Source organism: Phoca vitulina, unplaced genomic scaffold (assembly GCF_004348235.1).
Source record: "Phoca vitulina isolate PV1807 unplaced genomic scaffold, GSC_HSeal_1.0 scaffold22, whole genome shotgun sequence".
Classification (NCBI taxonomy): domain Eukaryota; kingdom Metazoa; phylum Chordata; class Mammalia; order Carnivora; family Phocidae; genus Phoca; species Phoca vitulina.
The window spans coordinates 13,479,074-13,494,763 of NW_022589725.1; the positions used below are offsets into that span (position 1 = coordinate 13,479,074).

At 38.6% G+C, this 15,690-nt stretch overlaps 1 protein-coding gene across 1 annotated transcript; it reads right to left on the bottom strand.

Moving 5' to 3' along the window:
* Nucleotides 1-6,510: 6,510 nt before the first annotated feature.
* Nucleotides 6,511-11,638, bottom strand: DEFB126 (defensin beta 126). The gene is made up of 2 exons (XM_032419397.1): nt 11,498-11,638; nt 6,511-7,062 (listed from the first exon to the last, which is right to left on the bottom strand). The coding sequence occupies exons 1-2, from the start codon at nt 11,553-11,555 to the stop codon at nt 6,806-6,808; spliced, it is 315 nt and encodes a 104-aa protein (XP_032275288.1). The 5' UTR covers nt 11,556-11,638; the 3' UTR covers nt 6,511-6,805.
* Between the last annotated feature and the right edge of the window lie 4,052 nt (nt 11,639-15,690).

The window sequence follows — 15,690 nt, forward strand, 5'->3', positions numbered from 1 at the left end:
TTCTTGAGAAGGTTGTGTCTGCAGAAAAACGGCCAGCTTGGACTGAAAGTGCCAGAGACAGAAATACATGAAAGAAGACTGTTGAACTCCCCAAATTCTACAGGCAGAGAGCAAGCTGCTCAAATTACTCACCTGTAAATACATGCTACCATTCATGAAGAAGGAGGGATGGATGGGGTGACATCAGTGGCGGTGATGGAGCAGGTGGCTCCAAGCGCCCGTCCCTACATAGAAACATTGACAAATCAAGCCAAAAGTGTCAGAGTTAACTTTTTCAGAAAATCTGGAAATTAGTCAAAGGTTTACAGCAACCAAACAACCCTGAATCAAGGAAAAGGAAATTTTTAAATGATGGGAAAGCTTTGCAGAATTTTTTCTTGCCTTTGCCATAACTGCCTCCTCACTCAACAGTGGTCCTGAAGATGAGCAGCCAATATTTGCAGTGTATGAGGCAGACTAAGGTGAGCCGACCTTATTCTCAAGAATTATGCTGATTTAGGGGCGCCTGGGTGGCTCAGTTACTGAGCGTCTGCCTTCGGCTCAGGTCATGATCCCAGGGTCCTGGGATCGAGTCCCGCATCGGGCTCCCTGCTCAGTGGGAAGCCTGCTTCTCCCTCTCCCTCTGCCCCTGCTTGTGTTCCCTCTCTAGCTGTCTCTCTCTGTCAAATAAATAAGTAAAATCTTAAAAAAAAAAAAAAAAAAAAAGAATTATGCTGATTTGTTCTAACCTAATCAGGGGTAAACCTAAAGGACTGGCACAAAGCGTTTGCCATTATTTTGCCTAACTCAGAACACACTCAGGGCAGAAACTTGTCTGCATTCATCGAAAACTTTGAAAGGAAAATGAACAATTTGTTGCCTCCTGGAAGCAGAGATTACAGCTGAGGCAATCATTAGGGTATTGAAAGCCTAGGAGGAAAAAATGGAGGGAAATTGCTTTGGGAAGTTAAGGGATTCCAAAATCCCCATGTATACTGGGGAATTTAGAAAGCTACACACATAAAGGGAAGGACACATGCTCAGAAATGACCTTTTTCTTGTTTTAAGGTTGGAATGACAACTTCTAAACTCTTTACATGTGGGACTGAAACAGGAAGTCTGACTTGGTATATAATTATTGGGGTATAACCCTTTCCTTGCAGAAGTCTTCACAGACTTATACATTGCTTTCCAATATATTAATTGTGTTCTATATTTTAGTTTCTAGTCTTGCAGATAAGATGTGAGTTATTGGTCTAATTCTTTTTTCTTTTGTTAATATTTTGCTCTTTCTGATTGGAGGCTTGTAAGGTTTCCTCTTACCCTTAGTCTTCAGGAATTTTGCCTGGATATTCCTGGGTGAGTGTCTCTTATTGTCAACCTATCCTAGATTCAAATGACTCACTTAAATCTGCAGACTTGTCTTTTTTTTTTTTTTTTAATTTAAGAATTACCTTGTTCCTTTCTCTTTTTTTTCTCAATCAACTTACATTTTCATCCTTTATTTTTCTGGAACTCTGCTGAAGGTTTTTGAATCTCTCCTGCAGATTCTCACCTACTTCCTCATTATTTCCATTCTGTAGTTTTGTTTTGTTTTTAATACTTTCAGGTATTTTTAGCACTTTATTATCTAGGTTAATAAATTGGGTCTGACTAGTATTCCCTAAATTTTTACCTTGAATATCTTATTTGGGAAAGCATAGTTTTAAACTTAATTTAATCTTTTCTCTGCATATGAATTTGAAGCAGTTTCTATTCCATTGCGCTAGCTATGTATAAGTAAACAGTCTGCCAGTTCTTTTTTGAGGTACATGGTAGAAACCTTCATGGCTATCCCGTACCCATGCACTCTCAGGCTAAAAGGCAGAGAGGGCTCAAGGTATTTATTCAATCTCTTTTGAAATATCTTTGGGGGAAGTGAGTCTCCTACATTCATGTGGGGCCAATGTTGACTCTCCAGGGCTTCCACAGGTCTCTGAAAACTGGGAACTTCTTCAGGACTGCCAGGAGTTTCTCTAGCTCAGTTGAGGGGAAAAAAAAACAAAAACCTCACAACATTTCTCTTTGCATGTAGCCCAATAGAGCTACCGTCCTGACTTGTGCACCTGTCTAGAACTGTTAGCAGCTCCTTGACACAGGCGAATTAGTCTCTTCAGAGCAGAGGAGGAGAAGGGAACCGTATTCCGGTCACCATGTTCCAAGAATCTTGAGACACATCTTCTAACATTACAACAGAATTGACAGCTTGGCAATGTAAACATGATGAATAACTGATAGAGTAGGTAGATGTGTTGGGCAAAGGAGGTGATGTGTCTTCAACATCATGAGGAATCCAAAATAATACCTAAAGTTAATAGAAATAAAATATTTGCACATGTGATTTCATATCATAAATTCAACTAATAGGAAACTAAAGAATAATATTACTAACAAAAAGAAGAGGGAGTACGGGGAAGTAATCACTAAGTTAAAACCTTACAGGTCATATCAAAGAGTTCTAGGTACAATTTTGACTTCATAAATAAAGGAATGAGGTTACACTATTTAGATAGGGAGAGAATTCTAAGGAGAATATCGAACTTCAGAAATGTTTCCTTTTGAGGGGCTATTTCAGGGGATTTTTACTTCATGTTTTATTTCATTCTATAATATTTGAACATGTTTCATCATATACATGTATGGCTTAAAATTAATAACTCTTTATGAAATGGTTATATAATAAAATGTAATGGGATAGAGTGTTTGGCCAGCCACAGGCTCAGTTAATACCAGACTGGGTTTTTGTTTACTTTTGATTGTGGTCTGTTTTCCTTTGAATGTGACATTGTAGCAAGATAGAATAACACAAGTGATATTATATAACTTATAGTTTAGGCTAATAAAGACCATAGCTTCATGTACTTTTATGTACTTGTCCTGCTTTTCTATTAGCCATTGTGAGTTAATTTCTTTGTGTGTTGACCATTTTTTGGTCTCTGTAATTCTGTGTGCCTGGATCACTACTCTCATCTCAGGAGAGCAAACTTTTTTTACTTTCTTTATTAAAAATTTGTTCTTTATTTTATTGATTTCTTTTCTTCATCTTTACTGCTTGTCTTATTTGCTATATATTTGAACTTGATGTACTAAACTTTCTCTACTCTTTCAATATGAATCTCTAATTATTTTCAACTTATCTCCTTTTCTAATATATGGATCAAATGGCATAAATTCCCCTCTAAGAATTATCCAGTTGATGTATCTCTAATGTAATTTAACTCAGAAGATTTTATTTTATCAACTTTATTGAGGTATAATTGATAAATAAAATTGCATATATTTAAGGTATACACATGTGGTTTTTTTTTTTTTTTTTAAGATTTTATTTATTTATTTGACAGAGAAGGAGAGAGAGCGAGAGCACGAGTGCAAGCAGGGGGAGCAGCAGAGGGAGAGGGAGAAGCAGACTCCCTGCTGAGCAGGGAGCCTGATGCAGGGCTCAATCCCAGGACCCTGGGATCATGACCTAAAGGCAGATGCTTAATGGACTGAGCCATCCAGGCACCCCCACATGGTGTTTTAATATATGTATATTTTGTGAAATGCTTACCAAAGTCAAACTAATTAACATATCCATCACTTCATATAGTTACCATATGTGTGTGTGTGGTGAGAACACTTGAGATCTACTCTATTACCAAATTTCAAGTACAACGTATTGTTACTAACTATAGTCACTATGCTGTACATTAGGTCTTCAGAACTTATTAATCTTATAACTGAAGGTTTGTACCCTTGATTATTATCCCCTCCTTTCCCCCACTCCCAGTCTCCAGTAACTACCATTCTACTTTCTGTTAATGTGAGTTTAATTTTTTTCTTTTAAGTTCCACATACAAGTGTGATCACTTGATATTTGCCCTTCTGTGTCTGGCTTATTTCACTTAGCATAATATCCTCCACGTTCATCTGTATGGTTGCAATGGTAGAATTTCCCTCTCTTTTTAAGGCTGAATAATTAGCGAAAAGTACTAAATCCCAAGTAAGGGACTTACTAGTGCCCTTTTGTTAATTGTTTTCTGGGTGTTTTGCAGATCTTTTATTCCTTTCTATCTCTCTTACAATCTTCTTTTGTGATTTGACAATTTTCCATAGTAATATGCTTTGATTCCCTTATCTTTATATTTTGTGTATTTTTTTATTACAGGTTTCTACTTTGTGGTTATCATTAGTCTTGGAATCAAACTTTTCAGAGTCATTATTAGACTCAAATACTGATGTGCATTGAAACTGAATTCTCATTTAATTTATTTAAGGAAAAGATTTATTCAGACACTAGAGCCTGAATGCACAGGTAAGAATGTGCATGGTTTTCAGAGCTCATACTTGAGGACTTTGTCGCTCTGCAGGATGAAAAGCTAACAGGTTAGAAGTCAGCCTTGAGGATACCTTCAGATTTAGCATGAAATGGGTTAGAGATATGGCCTTGGGACCAGCAGAACTGCTTCCCAAATGTGGCTGTCTGTTCTTGGTCAAGATCCTTTCTCTACAGGAACTCAGATTTTTCATATTTTAAATGGGAATAACCTATATACCTCACATACTTTTTTTAAACCTACATTTTGTAGCATTTCATTAAGTACCAGAGACTATGCTCAGTGTTCAGTGACTTATTTAATTTTTAGACCTATTCCAGGAGGTTGGTGTGTGATTATACCTGCCTTACCAATGAATAAATTGAGGTAAAGACCACATAGTAAGTAAATGTAGTAAAAGGAGAACCTAGATATGTTTTGCTCCAGTTTCCTCAACTTTAAGCATGTTATCATAATTATTATATAAGGCTTTTATTTAATGACACTGTGCATCAATATGCTTGGCACATTGTGATTCTCATACAATGAAGGTTCCTTTTCTCCCCAAAACCACAAAGCAGAGAAAGGTTATTTGCCACCTAAGCTCAAGCATGGGATGAAGAAGGAATGGATGTAAGGGAAAAGGACAGGAGGGTAAAGTTTCAGGCTGCAGCACTAAAATGATATTCCTCATCTGTAATCACAGTGATCATAGCTCTCAGATGTTTTCAAGATAGTGATCAAGGCGATTGGTGAGAGGAAAGCACAGTGAGTTCTATCAGGAGCCTTTAAAATCCCATCTGGCTGTTCAGTGAGATCTTATGTTCCTAACCTCTGTCACAGCCTTCTCTGCATTGTAATGAGCTTACCCCCAGGCGAAACATGTCTTCTAATCACCATACCCATGCAGAGCAGCCATGGTCTAGTGGGCAGGGCCCTCGGGAAATGTGCCTTTCTGCTCTTCACCCAGGAATCAGCAACCTGCTATGGCTAAGTCCCTATGTTGTAAGTAAATTTGAATATACTACTCTGGCAACCTTCAGAGTGCTCTGAGAGGGACTAAATGTTTTCTCTGTTCTTCAGCTTCATAAACTTAGGCTTGAAGGTGAGAAATCAATTGTCTACAGACTGAATAGATGAATAGATGGGGGGACCATGAATGACCTCATAGATGTCTGACTGTAAAGCTCATGTTTTTTTCTACTGCCCTCCTCTGCTGAAGTGACCTGCCTCTGTCCATCCCCCTTCCTGTGTGAGTTCATGAGTTCTGCCTACAACGAGAGCCATGGGAGTAAAAGGCAATGATGTCCTGCTAGTTTGGGATGACCCACCCCTCAAATCTCCTCTGCTGGATTATATCATAGATCATAGATGTATCTGTTTGAGGAGGCAGAGGCCAATCTTCTGGAGAAGATCTAGAATAAATGAAGGTGATATTTCATTCTGATTACTTCCTCTGACTTATGTGGGCAGCTTTTAAGTCCTATGAATAAACATGAATGGCTAAATAAACCAGTATTTAGGTCACACTACAGAGCTCTTGCTCTCCCTTCTATCTTCTCTAAGTTGGCCATTATATTCAGATTTCCATGGAAAGAAGAAAATTAGATAATATCAAAGTATAGTGACAGAGTGCTCTTAATGGTCAGTTAAGTCCATCTCAGTTCAAATGTCTACAAATCAGTATTTCTCCTCTCTGAAGTGAGGTCAGAATACCTATATCCTAAGGTTGTTGTAGGAAATCCAGTAAGAAAATGGATATGAAAGCTCTTTGTAGGAATGCTTTTGTATTAGTAACCACTTAAAAATATTTGGCAGGTGCCTGGGTGGCTCAGTTGGTTAGGCATCTCCCTTCGGCTTAGGTCATGATCGAGGCCCATGTTGGGCTCCCTGCTCAGGGGCAGCCTGCTTTTCTCTCTCCTTCTGTCTCTCCCCGGCTTGTGCTCTCTCTCTCAGAGAATAAATAAAATCTTAAAAAAAATATTTGGTAAATGCCTTCAATCTGTAGGAGGAAGCCTTCAAGCATTCCATATTATGGGCCAGTGGTTCTCAAAGTGTGACTCATTGACCAGCAACACCAACATCACTTGGGAACTTGTGAGTAATGCTAATTCTCAGGCTATCCCACAGAATCAGAAACTGGAAGTGGGGGCCAGAAGTCTGTGTTTTAGCAGTCTCTCCAGGTGTTTCTGATGTACTTAAAAGTTTGATAATCACTGCTGGCAGATTGTGGGCCTGTGGGCTGGAATCTGTCTTTAGTGATGACACCACTAATGTCCATCAGTCCCTAATGAGTGTTTTGGACTGAGCCTCACTTGTGTCTTGCATCTGTCTTATTTGCATCCCTCCCCTGGCACTGCTGGTGCTATGGAGATTTGACGTGAGTGGAGGGACAGTGGGGAGGCAGTAGAGAGAGAAGATTGGACCCAAAATAAGGCTCTTCCTTTGCTTTAATGAACCAGGGATCCTATAAAGAGACAGAGGCTGAAATTTCAAATAGTGGAAGTAGTGATCACCATTAGTGTAGTTTTCAGTTTCTTAGTAGTTGATAGTTGTTGATTCTTAACAGTTGGCATGAAGATTTTATTTCTGGAACTTAAGGGTTTAATCTTGTTGTCGATAGCCAGAACACAGCACAACTTATGTCTGTTACATCTCCATTTCAAATGATCTTTTCGAAGTTCTCTACTACTGCATTTCTTCTTGCAATATCCCATTTTGTTTTCACACCTTCTCAAAAATAAATGACCTGTATAAAGGAAATTTATAGCTAATTAAGCCAAAGATATTTATCTAAATAAATTTACAACAGCAAGCTTTTTTTTTTTTTAAAGATTTTATTTATTTATTCATGAGAGACAGAGAGAGAGAGAGGCAGAGGGAGAAGCAGGCTCCCAAGGAGCAGGGAGCCCGATGCGGGACTCGATCCCAGGACCCTGGGATCATGACCTGAGCCGAAGGCAGACGCTTAACCATCTGAGCCACCCAGGCGCTCAATAGCAAGCTTTTTTGAGCATACATTATTCGAGTCTTTATCAGTTGCTTTGTTATATTTGTCCTATTAGTGAAAACCTCCTCTGAGGAATAAATGAGATTTTATGCATACAGAAACATGTGGGATTTGTATATATGTAAGGGCTTACCATTCCTGAAATGAGAATTCTGCATGCAAACTTTACCGAGTTCTATTTTTCATTTTTTTAAGGAAAAAGATATAGCATATCATTACACATCAACACAAAATCCCCAGTTTTCTAAAATGTAACCAAAACACATTTAAACACCTAAGTAGAACTCACAAGCTATCCTCTTAACATATGAACTGCTTAAATCATTGTTGTAATGCTCCTCAGAATTACCAAAACACACATAGCTTTTGTTGACACTTGGGGGGATTTCCAGAATGTCTTTACATGTTTCTGAGGTCTTACAAATTATATTGGAATGTAACTCTATGCTTGTCTTACATATGATGTTCAAAATGTATCGAGTGATAGTCATCTAAATTTTTAACATATAAACATTGGTTACATATAATATTGAGATATCTGCACAATTTCTGGTAATTTTAGGAATAAAATATACAAGAGGCATTTTACTAGGAATACACTAATCAGAGAGACATTCTGCAGGGTGTAAATGTTTTGTATGTGCATAGTATACGTGCATATTATATACATTTACAAAGTCTTCCATCACATGGTTTAACATATAGAGGGCCTTGAAGAGATGTTGGGACCCTTCCCCATCTTGCTCTATGTTGAGTCATATTTTCTTTTATTTAACCAAAATATATATAATCAGAATTAAGCAGGACAGGCAAGGTTAGGTGCTTACATTGGAAAAGAGGAGAAAGAAAATAACAAGCAAGTAAATAGCTACGGGTTGATCTAAGTATTATTAAGGAAAGAAGTAATGTGACAGAGAGCAACTGAATTAGAGCTACTATTGACAGAATGATAGAGGAAATTATCCCTAAGGAAGTGATATTTGATGCTAGACATGAAAGATAAAAAGGATCCAGCTCTGTGAAGAGCTAAAAGATGGTAGAAGGAAAGGGAATAGCATATGCAAAGGCCATGAGCTAGTGAAGAGCTTGATGTACCTGAGGGCCTTCTGTTGTTTCCATGACTCTTCTCCCTCTTCATATTCTGTGTCTCAAGTGTTCTTGCAATGGTCCTTGGACTTACACTTCCTTTCCAGCCACGCCCTCTTTTATCCTCTCTTCCTCACTGTCTCAAACATCTCCATGGATGTGACACTCAAATATCTTTCTTCAGCTGGGATATATGGATGGAAATCTTAGATCAGGTCTCTTGTTTCCTTCTTTCCATTCCTGATGTTCTATGTACCTTGATATTTTGTGGATTTTCTCTCCCAAATATCCTTCCTAAGTGTTCCATTTTTAATGCCACCAGATCTTGGAGATAGATTGGCTAATCTCACAGAATAATCCTGAATTGCTTGTGTTTGTCTAGAAAGGGAACCTGAATTTTCTCAGGGCCCTTTGGTTTAGAACTAGGACACCATGTGAATATGTATATGTGCTGCCGAAGCGAGCACGACACCATGTGAATATGTGATATATGTCATCAATGTTCCAGAAGCAGGAAGAGAAATTGTATAATCTAAACTCATAGAATTTTGAGACTACATTAGACCAGGAACATTTTCTGAGGCACCTCTCATACCATTATTAATTTTCTCCTATCCTTCAATTTGAACAATCTGCTAGTAGTAGAGAATGGAGACCAGTGTCCTTGGAGGTAGGCTGTCAAGTAACACAACTATCTTTCTGTTAGGAAGTTCGTCCTCAAAAAGTTAGTCTGGCACTTTGTGCCATATATTTAAAAATTACAGATGAGATATAGGCCAGTGCGAAAAATAGAACCATAGATAATGCATGGGTGAATAACTGTTCTCAACACTGGGAAGAACTTTCTAAGCTAATGGAGAATGTAAAGAAAAATACCGATAGATTTGATATGAAAATGAAAATTTCATGCCTCAATAAATTAATAAAAATTTAAAAAGTGACCAATAAGTGATTGCCTTGGATGTGTGGAGATAGTGAGGAGTGACTGCTGATAGGCACAAGGTTTCTTTCTAGGATGATGAGGAGGTTCTAAGTTAGATTATGATGATAGTTGCACAATTCTCTAAATAGACTAAAATGCATTGATTTATACACTTTAAATAAGTGAACTATATGGTGTATAAATTCTATATCAATAAAGTTAAAAATAACCAACACACAATAATTTACAATACATGAAATGCTAAAGTTGACACACCTGTCAGGTAAAAGTAACAAATTATAAGAAAGCACTAATATACTAAGAGTAACCATTTGAAAATATATGCCAGTTCCCTTAAAAAAAATAATGCTCTATATGACATAGGTATGAAAGTACATATCAATAAAGGTATTAAAAAGCCAGCACACAATATTTACAGTAATATCAAGTTTCAAAGTTAATATACTCATCTGGTAAAAACTAAACAAATTAGTGAGAAAGCACTAATATACTAAGAGTGGCCGTTTAAAAATGTATGGTGGTTCCCTAAAGGAAATAATATGCTGTAACCTGGAAATGGAGCTTCTAAAATTTGCTTATATATCAGAAATCCTACAATGATTTATGAACTAGATTACAACACTGTTTATAATACTGACACATTGGAAAAAGCAACGATACAATAGAGGTCTTTCCAAGTAAATGTTGGTATAAAAATAGAATAATAAACATCTATGGCAAATTCTATTTTTGAGGAATATTTAAAGGTCTGTAAAATTTTCTTCATAAAATGTTAAATTAAAAAATCAGGTTAGAAATATGCATATGACTTGGTCAACATTTAGAAAATCTAAGATGTTATTAAATTGTAGGCAATTTTGGGGGCACCTGGGTGGCTGAGTTGGTTAAGTGGCTGCCTTCGGCTCAGGTCATGATCTTCAGGTCCTGGGATTGAGCCCCACATCAGGCTCTCAGCATGGAGCCTGCTTCTCCCTCTCCCTCTACTCCTCCCCACTGCTCACTGTCTCTCCTGCTCGTTCTCTCTCTCTCTCAAATAAATAAATAAAGTCTTTAAAAATAAAAATAAATAGGGTGCCTGGGTGGCTCAGTTGTTAAGCATCTGCCTTCAGCTCAGGTCATGATCCCAGGGTCCTGGGATTGAGCCCCGCATCGGGCTCCTTGCTCAGCGGGAAGCCTGCTTCTCCCTCTCCCACTCCCCCTGCTTGTGTTCTCTCTCTCGCTGTGTCTCTCTCTGTCAAATAAATAAATAAAATATTTTTGAAAAATAAAAATAAATTGTAGCCAATTTTTTGATTTCCCAAATACTTGCAGTATTCCCGTCTTAATTTTGTAAATATAAACTATAGAATTAATGAAAAAGAAGGAATGCTTACACAAGTAGCCTGAAATGTGACATGGGACTTCCAGCAGTTCTGAATCTTTCCCCCATGTCCACCCAGGACAGTTTCCTTCACTTTTCCACTTTAGAGTCCTATAGATATTTAGAAACAGCCTTTCCTGTCCTGTTAATCACATCCAAGAATAAAAATGTGGGAGGCCTTCTCTGTAAGACCAAGAAAATCAGAAGAAGTAATATTGTAGAATTGTTACCTCAGGAGTAATACTTGGTGCCATTCAAAGTGAAGTGAAGCAGGGCTGGCCCTAAGTGATGGGATAGAGGGGGAGTTGGAACAACAGGACCATCTCTGCATTTGGATTCTCATTATTCTCCTTAACTGCCAACCATAGACACTGCTGTGTTGTGAGAGCCTTGGGATCTCTTAGAACAGAGATGTTCTGAAGAAATAGGGCAAACCTCAGGGATGCCTGGGTGGCTCAGGTGGCTAGGTGTCTGCCTTTGGCTCAGGTCGTTATCCTGGGGTCCTGGGATCAAGACCCACATCGGGCTCCTTGCTCAGCGAGGAGTCTGCTTCTCCCTCTGCTTCTGCCGCTCCCCCTGCTTGTTCTCTCTTTCTCTCTCTGTCTCTCTCTCTGACAAATAAATAAAAATCAAAAAAAAAAGAAGAAGAAAGAAATAGGGCAAACCTCAGCCTCCTGTCCTATGAGAACACTTCTCCCAGTCCTGTGGACAGTATGACAATGGGAACTCTATGTGCAGGACCCTGTTTTAGGTTAGTGTTTCTTCTTCCCCAAGATTTTATTTACCTGAGACCAAGTGGGCCAGGAGGAAAAAAATTGCAAGGATGAATAATAAGGACTTCATCGCTCCTGAAAGACAGTGGGTTCTATGGAGTCCAGAACTCTATTCAGTGTGACTCTGAACACAGGTCTCTGTTGTCCTCTCTAAATGGGGTTGCGCTCAGCCAGTAGACTGGTAGCATATAGGATACTGTGTCAAACATAACTGCAGTCTATTGGCTAGCAGCTCTAATTGAGGCACCACTGTTCAGAGTCCTGTACTAGGCATGCCTTTAAGGAATGTGAAAAATAGAAGAGAAGGTGCAAGAATGGTATGGTTTGGAGAGAAAGGCACTTACAAGGGTAATTTATTCTGATCCTCCAGGTCTGAGCACTCCTACCTGTTTTTTTCACAGCTACTTGTGTTGATTCTATTAGTGTTTTTATCTTACTGCATTGTGACAGTCTGTTCACCTATCTCTCCCTCTAAAATGGAATGTCTTTAAGGACACTGACTACATATGATTCTTTTCTGTTTTTCGTACTGGGTACAAAGAAGTACCTACATAATTGCTGAATGAATAGATTAATACTCTTTTGATAACAGGCACTTCAAAAAAGTTTTTTTAAAGAAATAAATCAGTGATCAAAGATATATGTACAAAGATGTCTTTAAATCCCCCTTTAAGTCCATCAGTAGATTATCATTAAATGAAGTGCTTTCATATGATTTAATACCATGCATCTGTTAAAAAGAGTGCAGCAGATTTGTCTTTATTTTTGAGTGCAAAAGCAATGCTGTAGAACAATATAATGATTCTAATTTATGTAAAACAGTATTGTGTGTATGTATGTCAGTAAAAGTATCAGCTAAAAGGGTGGAAGGATACACACCATTTTAGTAATAGTTGTTTCCTCTGGATGGTTTAAGGCAGGTAGTCAGAGTAAACTGTAAATTGCATTAAAATTTTTTAAGTGACCCTCTGGATTGTGACTGGAATTCATAAGATCTTAGAGATTTCCTTCTTTGTGAAGAGATTTTATTTTTTCCTTTCTTTTACAGATTTATTGAGATATAACTGACATATATTAAACTGTATTATTTAAAGTGTTCAATTTGATGAGTTTGACATATGCAAACATCGGTGAAACCACCACCACAATCAAGATAATACCTCCTTCAACCTTCAAAGATTTCTTGTGCTTCTCTGAAATCCATTTCTTTCTTCCCCTTCCTCCATATTTCTTAGACAACCAATGGTCCGATATCTGTCTATAGATTGGTTTGCAATTTCTAGAATATCACATAAATGAAATTATACACTATGCATTCTTTTTTTAGCCTGTCTTCTTTCATCAGTGTAATAATTTTGAGATTCATCCCTGTTGTTGGGTATAATAATACTTAATTTGCTTTCATTGATAATATTCTGTTCCATTTGTGTACAAAAATTTGTTTACTCATTCACCTCTTAATTTTGGTTGTTTCCAGATATTAGCTACTACAAATCTATCGCTGATCATTTGTGTGCAAGTCTTTATGTGGATATGTGCTTTCATTTCTTTTGGATAAACAGCTAGGAGGGGAATAGGAGGGTAGAGTCACAGGATAGGTATATATTTTACTTATTAAGAAATGGCCAGGTACCTGTCTGGCTTAGTTGGTAGAGCATGTGACTCTTGATCTCAGGGTTGTGAGTTCAAGCCTCATGTTGGCTATAGAGCTTACTTGAAAGAAAGAAAGAAAGAAAGAGGGAGGGAGGGAGGAAAGGAAGGAAGGAAGGAAGGAAGGAAGAAATGGCCAACTTCTTTTCCAAATTGTACCATTTTACATTCTTACCAGTACTTTTTGAGAGTTCCTTTGGATATATATTTAGAAGTGGGATTGCTAGATCCTATGATAGTTCTATTTTTAATTTTTTGAGGAACAGCTATATAGTGGCTATCCCAATTTACATTCCTATCAACAGTGCACAAGGGTTCCCTTTTCTCTGCATTCTTACCAACATTTGTCATTATTTCTTGTCTTCTTGATGACAGCCATTCCAACAGGTGTGAAGTGATGTCTCCTTGTGGTTTTGATTTGCGTTTCCCTGATTAGTGGTGTTAAGCATCTTTTCATGTGTCTGTTGACCATTTGGATGTATTCTTTGGAAAAATGTCTATTTTAATCCTCTTCCCATTTTAAAATTAGATTGTTTATTTTTCTGTTATTGAGTTGTGTGTGTTCTTTATATATTTTGATTATTAACCCTTTATCTGATATATGGTTTGCAAATATTTTCTCCTATTCTGTAGGTTGCTGTTTTCATTTTGTTGATAATTTCTTTTGCTGTGCAGAAGCTTTTAAGTTTGAATAGTCCCACTTGTTAATTTTTGCTTCTGTTGCTTGTTCTTCTGGTGTCATATTTTAAAAATCATTGCCAAGACCAATGTCACTTATATGATAGTCTAGAAATTGCAAACCAATCTATAGAGAACTTGTAGAAATCTACCTGCCTGAAGGTGTATTGTGTGCCAGTCTCAGCCTATCAATAACTGGTGTTGTGGTTGGACCAGCCCTTATGGTTATGATTGCAAGATGCCCTTTAGCAATAACTATCAGGAAACTTTGAAAAAATAAAGTTTTATTACTTATAGGGCATGGAAATTACATAGCACACCTGAGGCCACACAGGGAAGTCATGGCTAGAGAGAGAGTGTGCACAGGGGCCTGGGGTTCTGCTTTTATTTGGGTTGACGGTGGGGGTCTAAGATATTATGAACACCTGGCTGACTCAGTGGGAAGAGTGTGTGACTCTGGATCTCAGGTCGTGAGTTCGAGCCCCATGTTGGGTTGTAGAGATTACTTAAATAAATAAAACTAAAAAAAAAAAAAAAAAAAGGTAGTGCACAGGAAGAGAAAAAAACTAGTGTCCCAAGTGGTCAGTTATTGAAATCAAGCAAGATCTCTAAAACAAAGGAACCTCAGTGAAGGGGGCGGGGGGGTAGTGGCTCTTTTTCTAGCTCTGTGGCTGGCAGTGTGTTTATTAGAGAGAGCCATTGTTGAAGTGGATGCCTCAGCAATCAAAGCTTAAGTCAGGCACTTGCATTACAAAAAACAAACAAACAAAAAAAACACAAAACAGTTGCCTGGGTTTAGGCTACAGGGAGACTCCTGCAGAATGGCAGAGAGGGAAGAATAGGAGTTTGGACACAGTGGAGAGGAATTCCATGAGAGCCACCTAGGGTGACACTGCACAGGGCTAAGCTGTGCAGTGTTGGGGACAACATCTCCCACCGAGGAGGTGGAAAGCAGTGAGTTAGTGCCCGGCTACCCCAGTTGTATGGGTCATGGCTGGAGTAACTTGCTTCTTTTCATTAGAACCCAGAGTACTGAGGCAGGAATCCCATGCCAGGGGGAAGGGAAGAGATAGGGAAGGAAGCAGATAAGAATATCAAAAGGCCATAGAGAAAGCAGTTCCCGCTGACTGCTTTTAGACTTCAGTAGGAAGTCTGCCCACAAACCTCTGGGAGTGTCCCACTGGAGGATTGCCTCACCTGGTCCACAGGCACCCACAATGCCCCAGTGCTAAGCCCACACCTCCCCCACTCTGCAGCCAGGTAGATCTTTGTGTGGCAGCGACAGTAGTTCAGGTACCTGTGTCTGTGGGTAAGGAGAAACCACGAGCTACAGTGCCACCTTCTGGAAACTAAAGGCAGGCTTCCAGCAGCCAGACTGGTGAGTTATAACAAGAGAAAACAATAAAAACTTAAGAATTCTGCCACAAGGGGCTCCTGATTGGCTCAGTCGTTAAGCGTCTGCCTTTGGCTCAGGTCATGATCCCAGGGTGCTGGGATCGAGGCCCACATCGGGCTCCCTGCTCCACGGGAAGCCTGCTCCTCCCTCTCCCACTCCCCCTGCTGTGTTCCCTCACTTGCTGTGTCTCTCTCTGTCAAATAAATAAATAAAATCTTCAAAAAAAAAATTTATAAAAAAAAAAGAATTCTGCCACAAGATGGAACAAGAAAGGCAGAGCTGGTCTACCCATACACAACCTAGGCAAACCAGTTAAACCAACACCAAGGAACAGTACCACATGGGAAGACAACCAGTAGAGATTTAAGGAGGTTTCTGCTGCTTCGCATGTGAAGGCAGCAGTGAAAAATGCAGGAACATGAAGAATCAAAGAAATATGCCATCACCATAAGATATCCATAATTCTCCAAAAGCTGAGCTC